General features: G+C 36.6%; 1 protein-coding gene across 2 annotated transcripts; it reads right to left on the bottom strand.

Annotated features, from left to right (window-relative positions):
- Positions 1 to 777: 777 nt before the first annotated feature.
- On the bottom strand, positions 778 to 15,558 carry LOC137621468 (uncharacterized). Of its 2 annotated transcripts, XR_011040247.1 has the most exons (3): positions 14,377 to 15,558; positions 6,370 to 9,162; positions 778 to 1,148 (listed from the first exon to the last, which is right to left on the bottom strand). XR_011040247.1 is itself a non-coding variant. In XM_068351796.1 (2 exons), the coding sequence occupies exons 1-2, from the start codon at positions 14,538 to 14,540 to the stop codon at positions 7,623 to 7,625; spliced, it is 1,704 nt and encodes a 567-aa protein (XP_068207897.1). In that variant the 5' UTR covers positions 14,541 to 15,558; the 3' UTR covers positions 5,818 to 7,622. The 2 variants fall into 2 exon arrangements, 1 of the variants encoding a protein (XP_068207897.1); XM_068351796.1 differs by lacking the exon at positions 778 to 1,148 and having other exon boundaries at positions 5,818 to 9,162.
- Positions 15,559 to 22,250: the final 6,692 nt, after the last annotated feature.

Genomic DNA, 22,250 nt, shown 5'->3' on the forward strand with positions numbered 1-22,250 from the left:
ACAAGTAACTTCTGCATTTTTAGTACTTTGTACATAAACAAAAATCTCATTACCTAAATGTAATGCCCTGTATGGCAAAGCAAAGGTTTCAACTTTACACTCTCTCATCAACTCATAATTCTCAAAGAAAATACCTTGGATACACGGAAAATTGCTCATAGGTTGTTTAATTTGCACAAAATTGCACATGGATTGACTTTCACTTATCAACACACACTGTTCTAAATCACCTTCTTCTAAAATAATCATCAACAACTTGTTCTTATCCAATGCTAGACGAACCTTCGGATGGTTCCAAATTATTGTTGCATTTCCTATCTTAACTGGGAAAGGATGTATTGTATACAGGTCAAACAAATTCATACCCTTGAAGGGGATCAATACCAACAAATACCCTTTTGTTACTTTCACAGTTGACATTGTGTAATACCAAAATATATCTTCTAGCAAAGGCTTGGAATGGCTATTTACCATACACCAATCGATAATTTCTTTCAAAGTTTTTGGAGAATGATAGCAGGGCTGAGTATTCCCTTTTGTGCATTTATTAGTCCGTTCACAGATTCCTTGTGATCACCAATCTCGATTTCTACTTCATGAACCAACTTAAACACTTGTTCTAAGTCACCTATTTTATCAGAAACATTCACGTTAACTTGATTAATAAATTCCACCATCTTTTTTATGTTCTCTACATTCTTATTATTATTTTCTATTAGAGTACTTATAAGATTACCCTTCTGATTAGCCCATTTCTCGATAGTTCTACACGATCAGTCAAACCCTTTACATCGTTTTCTGTAGCCACTCCAAACAAAGCACTAAATGCACTTCCTACAAAAGGTAACAAAGATCTCTTGTTTCTTTGAGGCCTGACAATGTCTTCAATTTTACCCTGTAAATTTCTTAATACTTCTACAAAGGCAGAATCACTATGGGTTAGTATGCACTTCCGTAGTTCTTTATCTAACTGGTTCAAATGTTTCTCCCTTTCTAATATTGAATTGACATTAATTTTTACTACAGCAAAATCTGTTAACAGTTCACCTTTTCCATGATTTTGTACCAAGGCCCCACTTTTAATGTCTATTTCGCAAGTGATACCGACCACCAGGGGTAGGATCAGTAGGAAGTTTTTCCACCACTTCCTGTAGAAGTTGAGAGGACCATGGATTAGTTTTACAACCTTCATATGATTCCAATGGGCATACCTTACATCTAAATTCTGTTCATGTATCAGCTTAAATTTATTATTCCTTTCCCTTTCTAACACTCTATAAGGACCTTCAAATTTGGGAGATACCTTTTCATTTGGTCCTTCCTTTACATGTACCTTTATATATACTTGTGAGCCTATCTTCAGGTCAGTCATGGAACTAGTTGTGTCATAGTATTTCTTATTACCTGTTGGCCCTTTTCTAAAGATTGTCTGGTTTGTCTTATTATTTGAAAGGTTCTTTGCAGTTTCCAAGCTATATAGTCCTGGTAATCATATGTGTGCCTAGGAGGCTTTGCGTCATCTAACAATGAGTTTGGCAGTCTTTTCTGATAACCATAAGCAAAAAGTGTGGGGTTTCTCCTACTGTCTCATTTACTGTGTTATTCAAAGTAAACTGAACGTCCTCTAACGCTAGGTCCCAATCTTCTGTAGTTGGACTAATGATAGTTCGCAGTACAATCCAGTATCTTCTTATTGGCCCTTTCCACTGTCCCATTTGAACTCGGCTTATAAGGGGTATCTCGCATTTCTTTATCTCAAAAAATTCACAAAGCTTTTTCATTACCTCACTGGTGAATTCGGGTGCATTGTCCGACAAAAGTACCTCCGGACACGAATGTCTTGTGAGTATTCTGGTCTTTAAAGCTTCTGCAACAGAAACTGCAGTTCTATCTCTGACTGGGACAATTTCTAAATACCGAGTCAAATAATCAATGAATACCAGTATATATTTATTTCCTCTCAAAGTTTTTTGGAAAGGGTCCTATATGATCCATCTGAACTACCTCAAAAGGGTTCAAATTACTAGGATATTTTTCTAAAGGAGCTCTGACATTTACATGACCTTTATGCCTATTACAAGTTTGACATTCATTTACAAATCGCTTTGCTTCTTCGCTGCACTTAGGCCAAAAATAATTTCTATTTATTGTTCTCAGAGTCTTTTTGATTCCTGGATGTCCTGCCAACTTGTGGGTAATGTGTTAGAGTTAATACTTCTTTAGTCAGGGTGTCAGGCACATTTAGTCTAGAGCAAGCACTCCTATCCTTAGCCTTCTTATATAATATCCCATTTATTAATTCAAAATCTGACCTAGAGGTTTTCATCTTGTAGTAAATCTCCTATTATTTTCCTGATACTTTCTTGTTTCTCTTGTTCTATTTTAACTCTCTCCAAATCTCAAGTCTACGACCTGACAGCTGAAACAAAAGGTGTTAGTTGTGATAATTCTTTCAGTATCCTCTTGTGCTCTAGATAATCCATCTGCTAAAGTATTAAACTTACCTGGAATGTATCTAAATTCTGGAGCAAACTCTAGCACACTAATAACCATCGATTAAACTTTAAGTTATTAGTGAAAGCTCTTTTCTTAAATAGGTCACAGATGGGTTTATGGTCAGTAAGTACATTTACTTTGTGTCCTAACAAATGTGCCGAAACTTTCTCAGTGCCCAATAAATGGCTAAACATTCCTTTTCTGTGGTATTGTAATTTCGTTCGGCCGCATTCAGGACTCTACTTGCATAATATACTACCCTCATTCGGGTTTTTGCCTTCTGTAACAAAACCGCTCCTATTCCTGTATTCGAAGCATCACATGCTAAGTAAAATTGCTTGCTAAAGTCTGGATACACTAAGATAGGATCTTGGATTAATTTCTCCTTCAACTTTTGAAAAGCCTCCTCTTGCTCTGCCTTTCCATTCAAACTCTACATCCTTCTTAGTTAATTCTGTCAATGGTTTAGCTATAGTAGCAAAATTTTTGACAAATGGTCTATAGTATCCTATCATCCCTAAAAATCTTCTTACACCTTTCAAATTTTGTGGAGCAGGATATTCCACAATCGCCTTTATTTTTCCTTCTTGCATGCGTAATCCATCAGCACTGTCACATGTCCTAAAATATTCTAATGATTTCCTCAAGAACTGACATTTCTTAACCTTTATCTTTAATCCTGCCAGTCTTAGTCGTTCTAAAACGATTTCTATGGTTCCGAAATGGCTCTCTATATCTTTGCTAAATATAATGACATCATCTAAATAGACTGACACATTCTCTATGTCTCCTAAGATCTGTAACATTAACCTTACAAAAGTCAATGGAGCTGATGTTAACCCAAATGGCATTACCTGAAATTCTAAGTGTTCTTTATGTGTGCTGAAGGCAGTTAATGGCTTTGATTCTTCGTCTAAAGTACTTGCCAATATCCACTTAGTAGATCTAAGGATGAGAAGATCTTTGCTCCTCCTAACTGAGCCAAAACATCGTTTATTACAGGCATGGGCATCCTATCAGGAACTGTGTTCGCATTCAACTTGCGATAATCAATCACTAATCTGTAACTTCCATCTTTCTTTGGAATCAACAACATGGGAGAATTATAAGGTGATTTAGAGGGTATGACCACTCCTTCTTCTTTCATTTCTTCTATCATTTTATCTACTATTGGACGTTGGCTGATAGGTAATTTATAATTAGGTATGAAAAAGGGTTTGGCTCCATCATCTAGGATTATCTTATGTCTAACACCTCAGTCCTACCTAACCTATCACCTGTAATTGCTATGCCCGGCCCTATATTTATTTAAGGTTTCTATTAACCTTTTACGGTACTCAGGAAAATCGGTGTTATCTATCTCCCTATCTATTCCTGCATCAATGTTTCCTATGGTAAAGAATGCTTCCTCCTCTAACGGAATCATTTTGTGTGTAACTTCTATTCCTGTACAAAATTCTGTACCCGCTAACAAATGGGAGTCTTTTATCAGAATAATTCATGACATAAGTAGTACAGGCTAATCCCTCATCTGGAACTAATGAGTTATCCATTCTGACATATTCTGGTAATCCTTCTGGGGTCAAGATTACATCATTATTAGTGTGTAGGCGGGTTATCAAATATACTCTAGTAAGAGTATTGGGCAGTTGTTACTACATCTCTAGCTAGCCTAAATCTTATTTTGTTTGCATCTGCTGTGCTGATCAGACTTATTTCCCCAGTTTGTACTTGAGTACAAAAACATGGAATCTTCATCTCCTCCTTTTTGAGATTCTGTTTCTCTTAAGTGTCTTAATTCTTGTGAATTCAATGTGCCTAGCAGCAAAACTTCTTGGAATTCCCTTTTATCTATTCTCTCAGATTCTCTGTCGACATTTTCTCCTTAGTATGTGTGCTGCCTTTACAAGAAGTAATTTCCCCCTGTCTGGGTGCAATTGCTAAATTCCTCTTCTTTCTCCCTTTCTTCTGATTTTACTTTGATTTTCCCTTTCTCTTTCTGATCCGGAGTGTGTTTCAACTATCGAAGCGGTCCCCTGCAAATTGGCCAAATTTGTAGTGGACTTGTCATCAACAAGTTGGAAACAGACTTCCTGATTATTTCCCTTTAGAACTAATCTTCTGTCTTGACAATCAAAAACTATGCAAAAATCTTGCATTGTTGCAAAAGAAATCAAAGCTCGAGCGGGAAATGCTACTTCTTGCAAAACCAAAAATGGCACTTGACACTTCTTCTCTAGCAATTCAATGTTTAAATCTATGGCTCCTACATTGTTAAGCTGATTGCCAGTTATCCCCTGAATTAATGTATCCTCACTCCTAATTGCAGAAATAGGTATATTCAAATAATTCAGTTAAGGTATGGAGCCCTATGAGATTTACAGTACTTCCTGAATCTAACAAACTAAGACATTCTTTACCTTCTATCTTGATATTTGTCTTGGGTATTGATTGCTGTCGGAAGGATAAATATGTTGCTGGCAACGTGGATGTACCTCCGCTACCTGCAACATCCTTCCATTCTTTGGTTTCCCTATTTCCTGGACTCCTATCCTGCTCTTCTAGTCACTTTCTGTTACCCTTGTTTTTCTTCGGAGTAATTAGTAGGGTTTGAGTTATCCCTTGCCTGTACCTGAGGAGTATTTTCGGAGGGTTTATTATGTTTCTTACCTTGGTACCAACATTCTTGGTCTGTGTGACCTCCTCTTTGACAATACTGGCAATACCTATTCTTTGGTCTAGCTCCCTTATGATGATAATTCCCATCTAGATTTATATGTTTCATTATAATTTCCTCTGTTTTGTTCATTTGACTTGTAAGGGGGCTGGTTATTTTGATAATTTTTATGGTAATATTTATTCCTACCGGTCTCGTTATTTTTATCTTCCCTGTAATTCTGATTACCTTCTTTGCTTGGTATTTGCCGAAAAAGTGACCTCTTCAATTTGGGTCTCGTTTTTCTGGATGATTTCCTGGATTTGGCTCAACGTTTTTGTGAGCTTTCTGGGCAGGATCTAACTTTAGGTCCTTGAAAGCCTTCCTTTCCCTTTCACCAAAGGCTGCATACAATGTACCGTAGGCCATATAAGTCAAAATTTCATCTAAATCCACCAGTTGGTTATTATCCTCACTAAACTGCATTCTGTTTCCTACCGTGATTGTGGGTAATGACAAAATGTCTTCCTTAACTACTCCTAAATGATTCAGAACCTGGGTATACAGACTAGGCATGGAATCACCTTCAAATTTAGCCGAGTTAAACCTATACAAGTTCAACAACCGATCGGTCTCCTTGGCCGATCGCCACAATAGTCTGCATTCCTCCTTGAACTCGTTGAAAGTGGTAATTTTTTCAAAGGCCTTACCGTTTAATGTAGGGTGAGCATCCCCTACGTCTACGTTGACTAACATCATTGCCTGTTTAATTTTTGCAACATCGTCAGTTATTTTAAAACTAGCGATCCTATTCTCTGTGTCCGCTAACCACTTATCTACACTGTATTTCTCTAACCTTTGTTTGTCGGGATTATCCCTACTTACATTTCCACAAAACCGTGTGGTTTGTGTGATCAGCCCAGCGGAATTCATATCGGCAATATTTGCTCTTACCGGACTCGAACTTCGGTTTCTAGTCAGATTTTGACGTCTTCCTACACTAGCACTTCGCGACCGTCTGTCTGCAGTTAATCTCAAGTCGTATTGATATTGTGTAAGTCTTTGGAAAATATTGTCCAGACTCATATCACAAAAAAAAGGAAAAATTAAAACACCAAAATTTTCTTACGAGAGACAAATGCCCTAACTTCCTATTCTATAGAGAGACAGTATTTATACAAAACAAGAGAGTGAACGAAAACATGCAAACTACTCACATATCCATTGGTTCACGACTCCTTTGGTTTCCCTCTGTTTTTCTTGAGATTGTTTTGTATTTCTTCGACACATAAAAGGGGGTTTCAGCACTTTCCTGAAATAAAGCCAGTATTAGTTCAAACTTAATACAACACGGCACAGTATCCCTTAACGATGCCACCATTTGTGAAGATGTCCTTGATTTAGTTAGCAATAACTTCTTAATTAGTCTAGTATCTTACCTCTTCCTTTAGTTTAATATTAATTGAATTTCTCTCAGGAGTTTACATAAGCAAAGTTTCGTGGGTGAGGGATACGAATGCTGGTTTCTTTCTTTACTAGACATAAAAAGGGGTTTGAACAGGCACTTACAAGCAGTCAAAAACAAAAGCGTGGTTTCTACATTAACACTTAGTGATGAACTCAGACGTCTTGACACTGGCTGGAGAATTTGGTGAATCCTGGTTTAGTTAGGCCCATACGTCATCTATAGGCCTACTGTCGTCGCTGAAGTATAAGCCTTCGTCAGGTGTTGGGAAGGCTGGCGCGAAGTTCTAGACACGCCTTGGTCACTCAGGGACGTCACGCCTCTCGGTCGCTCTGGGACGTCTCGCCAAACGCACTCACAGACACTCGGGTGCGGGCGTAGTAACTTTGTTCGTCGTCCTTCGTTCTCAGGGGTAATTGTTCCCCTGTAATTTCGCGGCTGCTTTAGTATTCTACGTAATCGCCGTCCCTCAATTTGGTATAGGCAGCCGCCACGTGTAGATCGTCAAGGAGACCCGGCAGGTTAAGTAGGTCGTTAGACCTATTATACAGAGTGACTACTAGGAAGAGAGCGAGATGCCGTCTTCTCGTTGCTTATATATGGTCGTCCTGGGCGTGTCAAGCTATCCTTAATCACGTGACTTTTTCCCGGCTTCCACGTCTCATTCGTCTATGTTCCGTTCGACATTCAAGAACGGATCCTGTCGTTTGGGGGGGTTGTTTACGGGAAAGAACCCTGGAGTCAGCGAAATTAGTTGAAAACATCCTACCTAACTCCCGTTCACTCTCCTGTCTCTCCACAACTCTTTCTATATCTTTACAATTACTACTAACTGCATTTGTCTCCCCATTTCTTATTAATTAACAAAACCCACAAACAAAGACATCAATAACATACATAAACCTTCTGCATACGAAACTTACTCAAAAATAAGCATCTGTCTGACACCACTCGGCCAGCTACTAGGATTCTTATAGAATCCTCACATACAACAAAACAACAAACCTATTCTTTAGGTTTCCCAGTAATAACTAGTAGCAACTCATTAATCCTTTCCAATTTTCTGAAAACCAAATACTTCACCACATTATACGTTACCACAGTAATAAGTACAATCAAAAACACATTACACATAGTCAGAAATGGTGCAACATCTTTCTTGTAAAACAGAACATAATCATTATCAAGTGGCATTGCCACATTTTCTACCACTGTTAATTTGTCTAGCTGAAAATGATTAATCTTGTTCTCGTAACTCTTTGCAATGGAAGATTGATTTAACTCATAATGCAAAAACACACTTGGTACATAATAGAGATAATCATTTATCACTACTGAGCAAGAATCTGCAAATGACTTCAAGTTTCCTAACTGAAATGTTTGAGTCTTCCCATCACAAGTAACTTCTGCATTTTTAGTACTTTGTACATAAACAAAAATCTCATTACCTAAATGTAATGCCCTGTATGGCAAAGCAAAGGTTTCAACTTTACACTCTCTCATCAACTCATAATTCTCAAAGAAAATACCTTGGATACACGGAAAATTGCTCATAGGTTGTTTAATTTGCACAAAATTGCACATGGATTGACTTTCACTTATCAACACACACTGTTCTAAATCACCTTCTTCTAAAATAATCATCAACAACTTGTTCTTATCCAATGCTAGACGAACCTTCGGATGGTTCCAAATTATTGTTGCATTTCCTATCTTAACTGGGAAAGGATGTATTGTATACAGGTCAAACAAATTCATACCCTTGAAGGGGATCAATACCAACAAATACCCTTTTGTTACTTTCACAGTTGACATTGTGTAATACCAAAATATATCTTCTAGCAAAGGCTTGGAATGGCTATTTACCATACACCAATCGATAATTTCTTTCAAAGTTTTTGGAGAAATGATAGCAGGGCTGAGTATTCCCTTTTGTGCATTTATTAGTCCGTTCACAGATTCCTTGTGATCACCAATCTCGATTTCTACTTCATGAACCAACTTAAACACTTGTTCTATGTCACCTATTTTATCAGAAACATTCACGTTAACTTGATTAATAAATTCCACCATCTTTTTTATGTTCTCTACATTCTTATTATTATTTTCTATTAGAGTACTTATAAGATTACCCTTCTGATTAGCCCATTTCTCGATTAGTTCTACACGATCAGTCAAACCCTTTACATCGTTTTCTGTAGCCACTCCAAACAAAGCACTAAATGCACTTCCTACAAAAGGTAACAAAGATCTCTTGTTTCTTTGAGGCCTGACAATGTCTTCAATTTTACCCTGTAAATTTCTTAATACTTCTACAAAGGCAGAATCACTATGGGTTAGTATGCACTTCCGTAGTTCTTTATCTAACTGGTTCAAATGTTCTTCCCTTTCTAATATTGAATTGACATTAATTTTTACTACAGCAAAATCTGTTAACAGTTCACCTTTTCCATGATTTTGTACCAAGGCCCCACTTTTAATGTCTATTTCGCAAGTGATACCGACCACCAGGGGTAGGATCAGTAGGAAGTTTTTCCACCACTTCCTGTAGAAGTTGAGAGGACCATGGATTAGTTTTTACAACCTTCATATGATTCCAATGGGCATACCTTACATCTAAATTCTGTTCATGTATCAGCTTAAATTTATTATTCCTTTCCCTTTCTAACACTCTATAAGGACCTTCAAATTTGGGAGATACCTTTTCATTTGGTCCTTCCTTTACATGTACCTTTATATATACTTGTGAGCCTATCTTCAGGTCAGTCATGGAACTAGTTGTGTCATAGTATTTCTTATTTACCTGTTGGCCCTTTTCTAAAGATTGTCTGGTTTGTCTTATTATTTGAAAGGTTCTTTGCAGTTTCCAAGCTATATAGTCCTGGTAATCATATGTGTGCCTAGGAGGCTTTGCGTCATCTAACAATGAGTTTGGCAGTCTTTTCTGATAACCATAAAGCAAAAAGTGTGGGGTTTCTCCTACTGTCTCATTTACTGTGTTATTCAAAGTAAACTGAACGTCCTCTAACGCTAGGTCCCAATCTTCTGTAGTTGGACTAATGATAGTTCGCAGTACATCCAGTATCTTCTTATTGGCCCTTTCCACTGTCCCATTTGAACTCGGCTTATAAGGGGTTATCTCGCATTTCTTTATCTCAAAAAATTCACAAAGCTTTTTCATTACCTCACTGGTGAATTCGGGTGCATTGTCCGACAAAAGTACCTCCGGACACGAATGTCTTGTGAGTATTCTGGTCTTTAAAGCTTCTGCAACAGAAACTGCAGTTCTATCTCTGACTGGGACAATTTCTAAATACCGAGTCAAATAATCAATGAATACCAGTATATATTTATTTCCTCTCAAAGTTTTTGGAAAGGGTCCTATATGATCCATCTGAACTACCTCAAAAGGGTTCAAATTACTAGGATATTTTTCTAAAGGAGCTCTGACATTTACATGACCTTTATGCCTATTACAAGTTTGACATTCATTTACAAATCGCTTTGCTTCTTCGCTGCACTTAGGCCAAAAATAATTTCTATTTATTGTTCTCAGAGTCTTTTTGATTCCTGGATGTCCTGCCAACTTGTGGGTATGTGTTAGAGTTAATACTTCTTTAGTCAGGGTGTCAGGCACATATAGTCTAGAGCAAGCACTCCTATCCTTAGCCTTCTTATATAATATCCCATTTATTAATTCAAAATCTGACCTAGAGGTTTCATCTTGTAGTAAATCTCCTATTATTTTCCTGATACTTTCTTGTTTCTCTTGTTCTATTTTAACTCTCTCCAAATCTAAGTCTACGACCTGACAGCTGAAACAAAAGGTGTTAGTTGTGATAATTCTTTCAGTATCCTCTTGTGCTCTAGATAATCCATCTGCTAAAGTATTAAACTTACCTGGAATGTATCTAAATTCTGGAGCAAACTCTAGCACACTAATAAACCATCGATTAAACTTTAAGTTATTAGTGAAAGCTCTTTTCTTAAATAGGTCACAGATGGGTTTATGGTCAGTAAGTACATTTACTTTGTGTCCTAACAAAATGTGCCGAAACTTTCTCAGTGCCCAATAAATGGCTAAACATTCCTTTTCTGTGGTATTGTAATTTCGTTCGGCCGCATTCAGGACTCTACTTGCATAATATACTACCCTCATTCGGGTTTTTGCCTTCTGTAACAAAACCGCTCCTATTCCTGTATTCGAAGCATCACATGCTAAGTAAAATTGCTTGCTAAAGTCTGGATACACTAAGATAGGATCTTGGATTAATTTCTCCTTCAACTTTTGAAAAGCCTCCTCTTGCTCTGCTTTCCATTCAAACTCTACATCCTTCTTAGTTAATTCTGTCAATGGTTTAGCTATAGTAGCAAAATTTTTGACAAATGGTCTATAGTATCCTATCATCCCTAAAAATCTTCTTACACCTTTCAAATTTTGTGGAGCAGGATATTCCACAATCGCCTTTATTTTTCCTTCTTGCATGCGTAATCCATCAGCACTGATCACATGTCCTAAATATTCTAATGATTTCCTCAAGAACTGACATTTCTTAACCTTTATCTTTAATCCTGCCAGTCTTAGTCGTTCTAAAACGATTTCTATGGTTCCGAAATGGCTCTCTATATCTTTGCTAAATATAATGACATCATCTAAATAGACTGACACATTCTCTATGTCTCCTAAGATCTGTAACATTAACCTTACAAAAGTCAATGGAGCTGATGTTAACCCAAATGGCATTACCTGAAATTCTAAGTGTTCTTTATGTGTGCTGAAGGCAGTTAATGGCTTTGATTCTTCGTCTAAAGGTACTTGCCAATATCCACTTAGTAGATCTAAGGATGAGAAGATCTTTGCTCCTCCTAACTGAGCCAAAACATCGTTTATTACAGGCATGGGCATCCTATCAGGAACTGTGTTCGCATTCAACTTGCGATAATCAATCACTAATCTGTAACTTCCATCTTTCTTTGGAATCAACAACATGGGAGAATTATAAGGTGATTTAGAGGGTATGACCACTCCTTCTTCTTTCATTTCTTCTATCATTTTATCTACTATTGGACGTTGGCTGATAGGTAATTTATAATTAGGTATGAAAAAGGGTTTGGCTCCATCATCTAGGATTATCTTATGTCTTAACACCTCAGTCCTACCTAACCTATCACCTGTAATTGCTATGCCCGGCCTATATTTATTTAAGGTTTCTATTAACCTTTTACGGTACTCAGGAAAATCGGTGTTATCTATCTCCCTATCTATTCCTGCATCAATGTTTCCTATGGTAAAGAATGCTTCCTCCTCTAACGGAATCATTTTGTGTGTAACTTCTATTCCTGTACAAAATTCTGTACCCGCTAACAAATGGAGTCTTTTATCAGAATAATTCATGACATAAGTAGTACAGGCTAATCCCTCCATCTGAACTAATGAGTTATCCATTCTGACATATTCTGGTAATCCTTCTGGGGTCAAGATTACATCATTATTAGTGTGTAGGCGGGTTATCAAATATACTCTAGTAAGAGTATTGGGCAGTAGTACTACATCTCTAGCTAGCCTAAATCTTATTTTGTTTGCATCTGCTGTGCTGATCAGACTTATTTCCCCAGTTTGTACTTGAGTACAAAAACATGAATCTTCATCTCCTCCTTTTTGAGATTCTGTTTCTCTTAAGTGTCTTAATTCTTGTGAATTCAATGTGCCTAGCAGCAAAACTTCTTGGAATTCCCTTTTATCTATTCTCTCAGATTCTCTGTCGACATTTTTCTCCTTAGTATGTGTGCTGCCTTTACAAGAAGTAATTTCCCCCTGTCTGGGTGCAATTGCTAAATTCTCTTCTTTCTCCCTTTCTTCTGATTTTACTTTGATTTCCCTTTCTCTTTCTGAACCGGAGTGTGTTTCAACTATCGAAGCGGTCCCCTGCAAATTGGCCAAATTTGTAGTGGACTTGTCATCAACAAGTTGGAAACAGACTTCCTGATTATTTCCCTTTAGAACTAATCTTCTGTCTTGACAATCAAAAACTATGCCAAAATCTTGCATTGTTGCAAAAGAAATCAAAGCTCGAGCGGGAAATGCTACTTCTTGCAAAACCAAAAATGGCACTTGACACTTCTTCTCTAGCAATTCAATGTTTAAATCTATGGCTCCTACATTGTTAAGCTGATTGCCAGTTATCCCCTGAATTAATGTATCCTCACTCCTAATTGCAGAAATAGGTATATTCAAATAATTCAGTTAAGGTATGGAGCCCTATGAGATTTACAGTACTTCCTGAATCTAACAAACTAAGACATTCTTTACCTTCTATCTTGATATTTGTCTTGGGTAATGATTGCTGTCGGAAGGATAAATATGTTGCTGGCAACGTGGATGTACCTCCGCTACCTGCAACATCCTTCCATTCTTTGGTTTCCCTATTTCCTGGACTCCTATCCTGCTCTTCTAGTCACTTTCTGTTACCTTGTTTTTCTTCGGAGTAATTAGTAGGGTTTGAGTTATCCCTTGCCTGTACCTGAGGAGTATTTTCGGAGGGTTTATTATGTTTCTTACCTTGGTACCAACATTCTTGGTCTGTGTGACCTCCTCTTTGACAATACTGGCAATACCTATTCTTTGGTCTAGCTCCCTTATGATGATAATTCCCTCTAGATTTATATGTTTCATTATAATTTCCTCTGTTTTGTTCATTTGACTTGTAAGGGGGCTGGTTATTTTGATAATTTTTATGGTAATATTTATTCCTACCGGTCTCGTTATTTTTATCTTCCCTGTAATTCTGATACCTTCTTTGCTTGGTATTTGCCGAAAAAGTGACCTCTTCAATTTGGGTCTCGTTTTTCTGGATGATTTCCTGGATTTGGCTCAACGTTTTTGTGAGCTTCTGGGCAGGATCTAACTTTAGGTCCTTGAAAGCCTTCCTTTCCCTTTCACCAAAGGCTGCATACAATGTACCGTAGGCCATATAAGTCAAAATTTCATCTAAATCCACCAGTTGGTTATTATCCTCACTAAACTGCATTCTGTTTCCTACCGTGATTGTGGGTAATGACAAAATGTCTTCCTTAACTACTCCTAAATGATTCAGAACCTGGGTATACAGACTAGGCATGGAATCACCTTCAAATTTAGCCGAGTTAAACCTATACAAGTTCAACAACCGATCGGTCTCCTTGGCCGATCGCCACAATAGTCTGCATTCCTCCTTGAACTCGTTGAAAGTGGTAATTTTTTCAAAGGCCTTACCGTTTAATGTAGGGTGAGCATCCCCTACGTCTACGTTGACTAACATCATTGCCTGTTTAATTTTTGCAACATCGTCAGTTATTTTAAAACTAGCGATCCTATTCTCTGTGTCCGCTAACCACTTATCTACACTGTATTTCTCTAACCTTTGTTTGTCGGGATTATCCCTACTTACATTTCCACAAAACCGTGTGGTTTGTGTGATCAGCCCAGCGGAATTCATATCGGCAATATTTGCTCTTACCGGACTCGAACTTCGGTTTCTAGTCAGATTTTGACGTCTTCCTACACTAGCACTTCGCGACCGTCTGTCTGCAGTTAATCTCAAGTCGTATTGATATTGTGTAAGTCTTTGGAAAATATTGTCCAGACTCATATCACAAAAAAAAGGAAAAATTAAAACACCAAAATTTTCTTACGAGAGACAAATGCCCTAACTTCCTATTCTATAGAGAGACAGTATTTATACAAAACAAGAGAGTGAACGAAAACATGCAAACTACTCACATATCCATTGGTTCACGACTCCTTTGGTTTCCCTCTGTTTTTCTTGAGATTGTTTTGTATTTCTTCGACACATAAAAGGGGGTTTCAGCACTTTCCTGAAATAAAGCCAGTATTAGTTCAAACTTAATACAACACGGCACAGTATCCCTTAACGATGCCACCATTTGTGAAGATGTCCTTGATTTAGTTAGCAATAACTTCTTAATTAGTCTAGTATCTTACCTCTTCCTTTAGTTTAATATTAATTGAATTTCTCTCAGGAGTTTACATAAGCAAAGTTTCGTGGGTGAGGGATACGAATGCTGGTTTCTTTCTTTACTAGACATAAAAAGGGGTTTGAACAGGCACTTACAAGCAGTCAAAAACAAAAGCGTGGTTTCTACATTAACACTTAGTGATGAACTCAGACGTCTTGACACTGGCTGGAGAATTTGGTGAATCCTGGTTTAGTTAGGCCCATACGTCATCTATAGGCCTACTGTCGTCGCTGAAGTATAAGCCTTCGTCAGGTGTTGGGAAGGCTGGCGCGAAGTTCTAGACACGCCTTGGTCACTCAGGGACGTCACGCCTCTCGGTCGCTCTGGGACGTCTCGCCAAACGCACTCACAGACACTCGGGTGCGGGCGTAGTAACTTTGTTCGTCGTCCTTCGTTCTCAGGGGTAATTGTTCCCCTGTAATTTCGCGGCTGCTTTAGTATTCTACGTAATCGCCGTCCCTCAATTTGGTATAGGCAGCCGCCACGTGTAGATCGTCAAGGAGACCCGGCAGGTTAAGTAGGTCGTTAGACCTATTATACAGAGTGACTACTAGGAAGAGAGCGAGATGCCGTCTTCTCGTTGCTTATATATGGTCGTCCTGGGCGTGTCAAGCTATCCTTAATCACGTGACTTTTTCCCGGCTTCCACGTCTCATTCGTCTATGTTCCGTTCGACATTCAAGAACGGATCCTGTCGTTTGGGGGGGTTGTTTACGGGAAAGAACCCTGGAGTCAGCGAAATTAGTTGAAAACATCCTACCTAACTCCCGTTCACTCTCCTGTCTCTCCACAACTCTTTCTATATCTTTACAATTACTACTAACTGCATTTGTCTCCCCATTTCTTATTAATTAACAAAACCCACAAACAAAGACATCAATAACATACATAAACCTTCTGCATACGAAACTTACTCAAAAATAAGCATCTGTCTGACAAATGCATGAATATGTACGTTTTTGTATTATGTATATAATGTATATATGTATATATTTATTTCCTTACTTCCCTTCCTCACTTGGTTTTCCAACGAGGGTCGGAGGTATATGCATGAATATGTACGTTTGTGTATTATGTATATATTGTATATATGTATATATTTATTTCCTTATTTCCTTTTCTCACTGGGCTATTTTTCCCTGTTGGAACCCTTTTGGGCCTATAGCATCCTGGTTTTCCAACGAGGGTTGGAGGTATATGCATGAATATGTACGTTTGTGTATTATGTATGTATTGTATATATGTATATATTTATTTCCTTATTTCCTTTTCTCACTGGGCTATTTTTCCCTGTTGGAACCCATTTGGGCCTATAGTATCCTGGTTTTCCAACGAGGGTCGGAGGTATATGCATGAATATGTACGTTTGTGTATTATGTATATATTGTATATATGTATATATTTATTTCCTTATTTCCTTTTCTCACTGGGCTATTTTTCCCTGTTGGAACCCATTTGGGCCTATAGCATCCTGGTTTTCCAACGAGGGTCGGAGGTATATGCATGAATATGTACGTTTGTGTATTATGTATATATTGTATATATGTATATATTTATTTCCTTATTTCCTTTTCTCACTGGGCTATTTTTCCCTGTTGGAACCCTTTTGGGCCTATGGCAAGACAATAAAATACTTCTAGAACAGTAACATCAAAATGAATATCTCCTATAGAAACTATAAAAACTTTAGAAAAACAGGAAGAGAAATGAGATAGAATAGTGTGCCCGAGTGTACCCTCAAGCAAAAGAACTCTAACCCAAGACAGTGGACTACTTAAGACAGTCTACTCTTAACTATATATTTAATTTCCTTCTTAGATCAAAAGGCAGAGTTGATTTTTCATGAAACATGGATAGTTTTTTTTTTCTTTTTTATCGACCTAATAAGATTGTTTTAAGCCTAAATACGGTCGCATTACAGTAACATGAAACAACAAATACAATACGAATACAACACAAATACAATAAGAGCGATGCATATCAAGCTGTATCATTACTAACGCATAGCCGCACAAAATATTTTCCAGCAATACTGGATTTGCCTTTTTTGACGGTCATGATATTTGAGGAATAACAGGACAGTACACCTATTGCATGTATTCCAGTTTCTCATATTCCGTTTTTTCCAGGCGGACAAAAATCCTTTTATATTTGGCTAATTTTTTTTTTCGGGAAACAATATCTTACAATTTATTTATTTTTATTTTTATTTTGTCTCGTGTTTTCTGCTTTGGACTTTTAAATTGATGTAAATTTCTAATTCTGCTTAGTTCTTTTCACGTTTTGACGATCGATATAAATATAATTTATACCTTACTCCCTAAGGTTTAAAGTTTAATATACAGTATATTTTCCAAATAGTAGAAATATATTAAAGTTTACAAATGAAGGTGTTTCCCTTTATATATATATACATATATATATATATATATATATATATATATATATATATATATATATATATATATATATATATATATATATACACAGTATATGGCATTTAATATCGAATTTATGATAACAGCTTCTGGCTGGGCAAAGATTCGAACTTATGCCTCTTAGCCGAAGCCATGCCTGTGGAAACTGTACCAATCGAGCTATCAAGAGAGCTCGATTGGGTAGAGTCCCAGCACTAGGTTCGAATCTGCTCAGCCAGAGGTTATCATAAATGAATTTCCAGTGGATATACATTCCCAAAGGTAGAATTTGATATTAAATGCAATTGTGGTTGATATCTACATTGATTAAAATCATGAGTGTTAGTGATAAATATATATATATATATATATATATATATATATATATATATATATATATATATATATATATATATATATTTATAATTATATTTATAATTATATGTTTGCGTGTATATATATATATATATATATATATATATATATATATATATATATATATATATATATATATTTATAATTATATGTTTGCGTGTGTGTGTATATATATATATATATATATATATATATATATATATATATATATATATATATATATATATATATATATTATATATATATACATATACATATATATATATATATATATATATATATATATATATATATATATATTTATATATATAATATATATATAATAATAATAATCTTTTTAATGGCCTATTTATATATGTACATATGTAAGTGAGTGAGTGAGTGTAGTGTAGTGTATCTATGCCCTAACAGAAAGTAAGGAATAGCAAATGCAAATGAAGCAGAGAGTACAAACTGCAAGTTACTTGCGCTAGAAAGTACAACTTGCCCATGTCCCCAGACATCAAGGAAGTACTGTACAAGGCAAACCTTGTCATCTTCGACCTCGGATAACCTGACCATGAGCTGGGTGCTCTACTAAACTCACCTTCACTGTGGGTTGTGAATAGTTAACGACCTGGATAGTTGACTGCAATTTAAGTTCACGACCTCTTCTCGTCGTGTTCGAGAATGAACCCTAGTTTTGGGAAATGTTAAAGCAAATGTTTTTATGTTGAATAGGCTGATATAAGGCTTTTTATAGTTATATATGAGTTATTTGTTTTAATATTGATGTTTTTTTTAAATACTTTATTTTAATTTTTCGTAACTTATATTGTTTATTTTCTTGTTTCCTTTCTTCACTGGGCTATTTTTCCTTTTTTCAGCCCTTGGTCATTTAGCATCTTGTTTTTTCAGCTAAGGTTGTAGCTTGGCTAAAAATAATAATAATAATAATAATAATAATAATAATAATAATAATAATAATAGTTGTGGATGGAGAAATAATTATCGCAGGTATGGTTAGTAGCAGTTAATGAAGTATTCTATTTTCATTATTACTTTTGATGTTTATACCTTTGTTACCATAGTCAATTTCTTTTAACGAGGCATATTTGCACCGACTCGCAGCGGTGCCCTTTTAGCTCGGAAAAGTTTCCTGATCGCTGATTGGTTGGACAAGATAATTCTAACCAATCAGCGATCAGGAAACTTTTCCGAGCTAAAAGGGCACCTTTGCGAGTCGGTGCAAATCTGCCTCGCTAAAAGAAATGGACTATAGTTGTTCTTATTACTCTCTAAAAAGTTGTTTATTGTCCTTGGGGAAATCTAATTAGAGTCTTATCATCTTTGCGAAATACTTTTATTTTTAATCATAATTTATCATTTCTCTTTATGGAAAAACTATTCGTGGATATATAGTAAAGATTGATAAAGGTTATTTTTATCCTTTTTTATATTTTGTGATTATATTTACTTTGCAGAGAGAGAGAGAGAGAGATGAGAGAGAGAGAGAGAGAGAGAGAGAGAGAGAGAGAGAGAGAGAGAGAGATAGAGATTATATCGAGGATATTTGTTAATGATTGCTGAAGATTTTTTTCACTGCTATTTTATAATTATATTTACCTTGCATTTACGAAGAGAGAGAGAGAGAGAGAGAGAGAGAGAGAGAGAGAGAGAGAGAGAGAGAGAGAATTATTCGTGGATATTTGTTAATGATTGCTGAAGATTTTTTTTTACTGTGCTATTTTATAATTATATTTACCTTGCATTTACGACAGGGGAGAGAGAGAGAGAGAGAGAGAGAGAGAGAGAGAGAGAGAGAGAGAGAGAGAGAGAGAGAGGAGAGAGAGAGAGAGAAATATGTCAGCTAGTTATCATATTTAAAAATGCGAGTTAATTTTCAGCAATCTTAATATTTCAGATGAAATTTTAAGTATTGTAATTGTCATTCCGTAAAAGTTAAGCATTTAAATTCGTAGAACTTCATAAGCTATGATAAACAATTTACATATTTTTGGTGCGCAATGCATTATTAATGTAGTCATATTCAGCTATTAAAGATTAAAACCGAATTCATTTAAACACGTATTGTTTTAATTTGCGTGTGCGCATGTATGTTCATGTGCCTGTATAAGCGTGGTTTTGTATGTGTGAGTGTACACCCAGTTATAAATGTGTGTTTATACACTATACACACACACATATATATATATATATATATGTATATAGATATAGATATATATACATATACAGTATATATATATATATATATATGTATATATATATATATATATATATATATATATATATATATATATATATATATATATATACATATATATATATATATATATATATATATATATATATATATATATATATATATATATATATATATGGCCTACAGTCCCTTTCTGAGAGGGTATACCTTAATGTGGTGAAAGGGTTTGTGTATCGACATGATCAGCAAAGCTGTACTAGTCAGGGCCGCCCATACTAGGTTGGTTTGCTATGAGCGATCAGACAGAAGTCTCCCACCGTCACAAATACGCACTGGCCAGAGTGATAATGAAAATCCGACATAACAAAAACTGAATTGAACCTTTGTCTTGCAGTGGAATAGAAACGGCTGTATTTGCTGTTTTTGTTGTATATATGTATTATAGATGTATGTGTACGTATTTTATAATCACGTGACTAATTTAGGGTTGTGTATGGACGCAAAGTCTATAGACCTTGTATGGACGCTTCTGAGTTGATGATAATCTGTTTGAATATTTAATGTTGGTCTGTTTATAAGCCATTTATACTTTTACGCACATACAGCCGACGAAGAGCCCAGAGTATTCGTAATGCACATCATAACAAACAAATTATTACTTCAAAACGATGCTGATAACGATTATGATAATGGCATAAGGGGGAAAGCGAAGAACGCATAATTCTTTTCCTCTCTCTCTCTATCTCTCCTTCTCTTCGTGTCCCTCTTTGTCTCATTTATTCTTTCGCTAATTAGATCTCGCATTTTAATGGGAATAGCTAATAGTGGAAGCCGGCAATCCTAAACCGCACACACAAATGTAAATGATAGTATTGACTGGCTCTGTACAAAAGATTAGCGTCGTAAAAAGTCTCTCTCTCTCTCTGGCGTGGATGTATTTTTCAGCCATACATATGCATGAGGCCGTAGAACAAAGGATTTGTTTCATTTTAACGATCCAGCCTCCACTATTAACTCATTTGTAAATTCTTATTATTTTTCTGAGTAGGGGGGATGATGTCGGATGTAAACCCCCCCCTCCTCCTCCTTCCCCTCCTCCTCCTTCCTCCTCCCTCCTCCTCCTTTCATCTCCTCCTCCTTCTCCTTCTTCCTTCTCCTTCCATCTCCTCCTCATTCTCCTTCTTCCTTCTCCTTCTTCTTCTCCTTCCTCCTCCTCCTCATCCTTTCCTTCTCCTCCTCCTCCTCCTCCTCCTCCTCCCTCTCCGCATTTGTAAATTCTTATTATTTTTCTGGTTGGGGGGGGATGATGTCGCATGTAACCCCCCCTTTTTTTTCTATTCCCCCTCCCCCTCCCCCTCCCCCTCCCCCTCCCCCCTCCCCCTCCCCCTCCCCCTCCCCCTCCCCCCTCCCCCTCCCCCCTCCTCCTCTTCCTCTTCCTCTTCCTCCTCCTCCTCCTCCTCCTCATTTGTAAATTCTTATTATTTTTTTTGAGTGGGGGGATGATGTCGCATGCAACCCCCCCCCCCCCCCCCTTTTTATTCCTCCTCCTCCTCCTTCCTTCTCCTCCTTCCTTCTCCTCTTCCTCTTCCTCTTCCTCCTCCTCCTCCTCATTTGTAAATTCTTCTTATTTTTTTGAGTGGGGGGATGATGTCGCATGCAAACCCCCCCCCCCCTTTTTATTCCTCCTCCTCCTCCTCCTCCTCCTCCTCCTCACCCTCACAAGAAGATAGTTACTTAAGGAGGGAGAATTGGATGTGAGAAGTAACATTATCTGTTAGACAGAGATGGGATTACGTGTGATTAATTATCACAAGAGAGAATTAAAGTGGTTTGTTAATGTTTTTTTTTTCACCATATTACTTTTCATTGTTCATCCATTTGATGAAATACTTTTGACTTTATAATCGTATAATTTTTCATTCTCTTTATCACTAGATTTTAAAGGTTTAAATGTCACTCATGAATAGCAGATGCAATTATTATTATTATTATTATTATTATTATTATTATTATTATTATTAGCCAAGCTACAACCCTAGTTGGAAAATCTTGATGCTATAATCCCAAGGGCTCCAATATAGAAAAATAGCCCAGTGAGGAAAGGAAATAAGTAAATAAATAAATGATGAGGAGAATTGGATGTGAAAAGTAACATTATCTGTTAGACAGAGAGGCGGGATAATGCCCTAGAGACTGGCTTTATATACATATGAACAGAACCCAAGCCCATTTCCACCCAATTTAGGACCAGGGAGAGCCAGACAATGGCAGCTGATGACTCAGCAGATAGATCTATTTAGTGGCCTCTCCCCCGTTGTTGGCTCACAAGGATGGGGATGTTGCAGGCTCGAACCCAAGTTAAGCAGATCGCTAGACAGAGAAGTTTCCAGTTGGCTAACATAATCTAGGAATCTAAAATATTGTATTAATAATAACTAACAAGTGATAATTAAGATTTTATCGCGCTATTCCGTTCATAGATATATATCATTATTTCAGAGACCTATAAGTTTGATTTTCTTTGTTGTTTATTGAGAGTCTGAAATCAACTTTTAATTGATTTTCTTTAAGAATTTGGTCTAATATTAGTTTTGAACTTAATATATTTTTGCAGAAAAGTAC

Source organism: Palaemon carinicauda, chromosome 28, assembly GCF_036898095.1.
Source record: "Palaemon carinicauda isolate YSFRI2023 chromosome 28, ASM3689809v2, whole genome shotgun sequence".
NCBI classification, from domain to species: domain Eukaryota; kingdom Metazoa; phylum Arthropoda; class Malacostraca; order Decapoda; family Palaemonidae; genus Palaemon; species Palaemon carinicauda.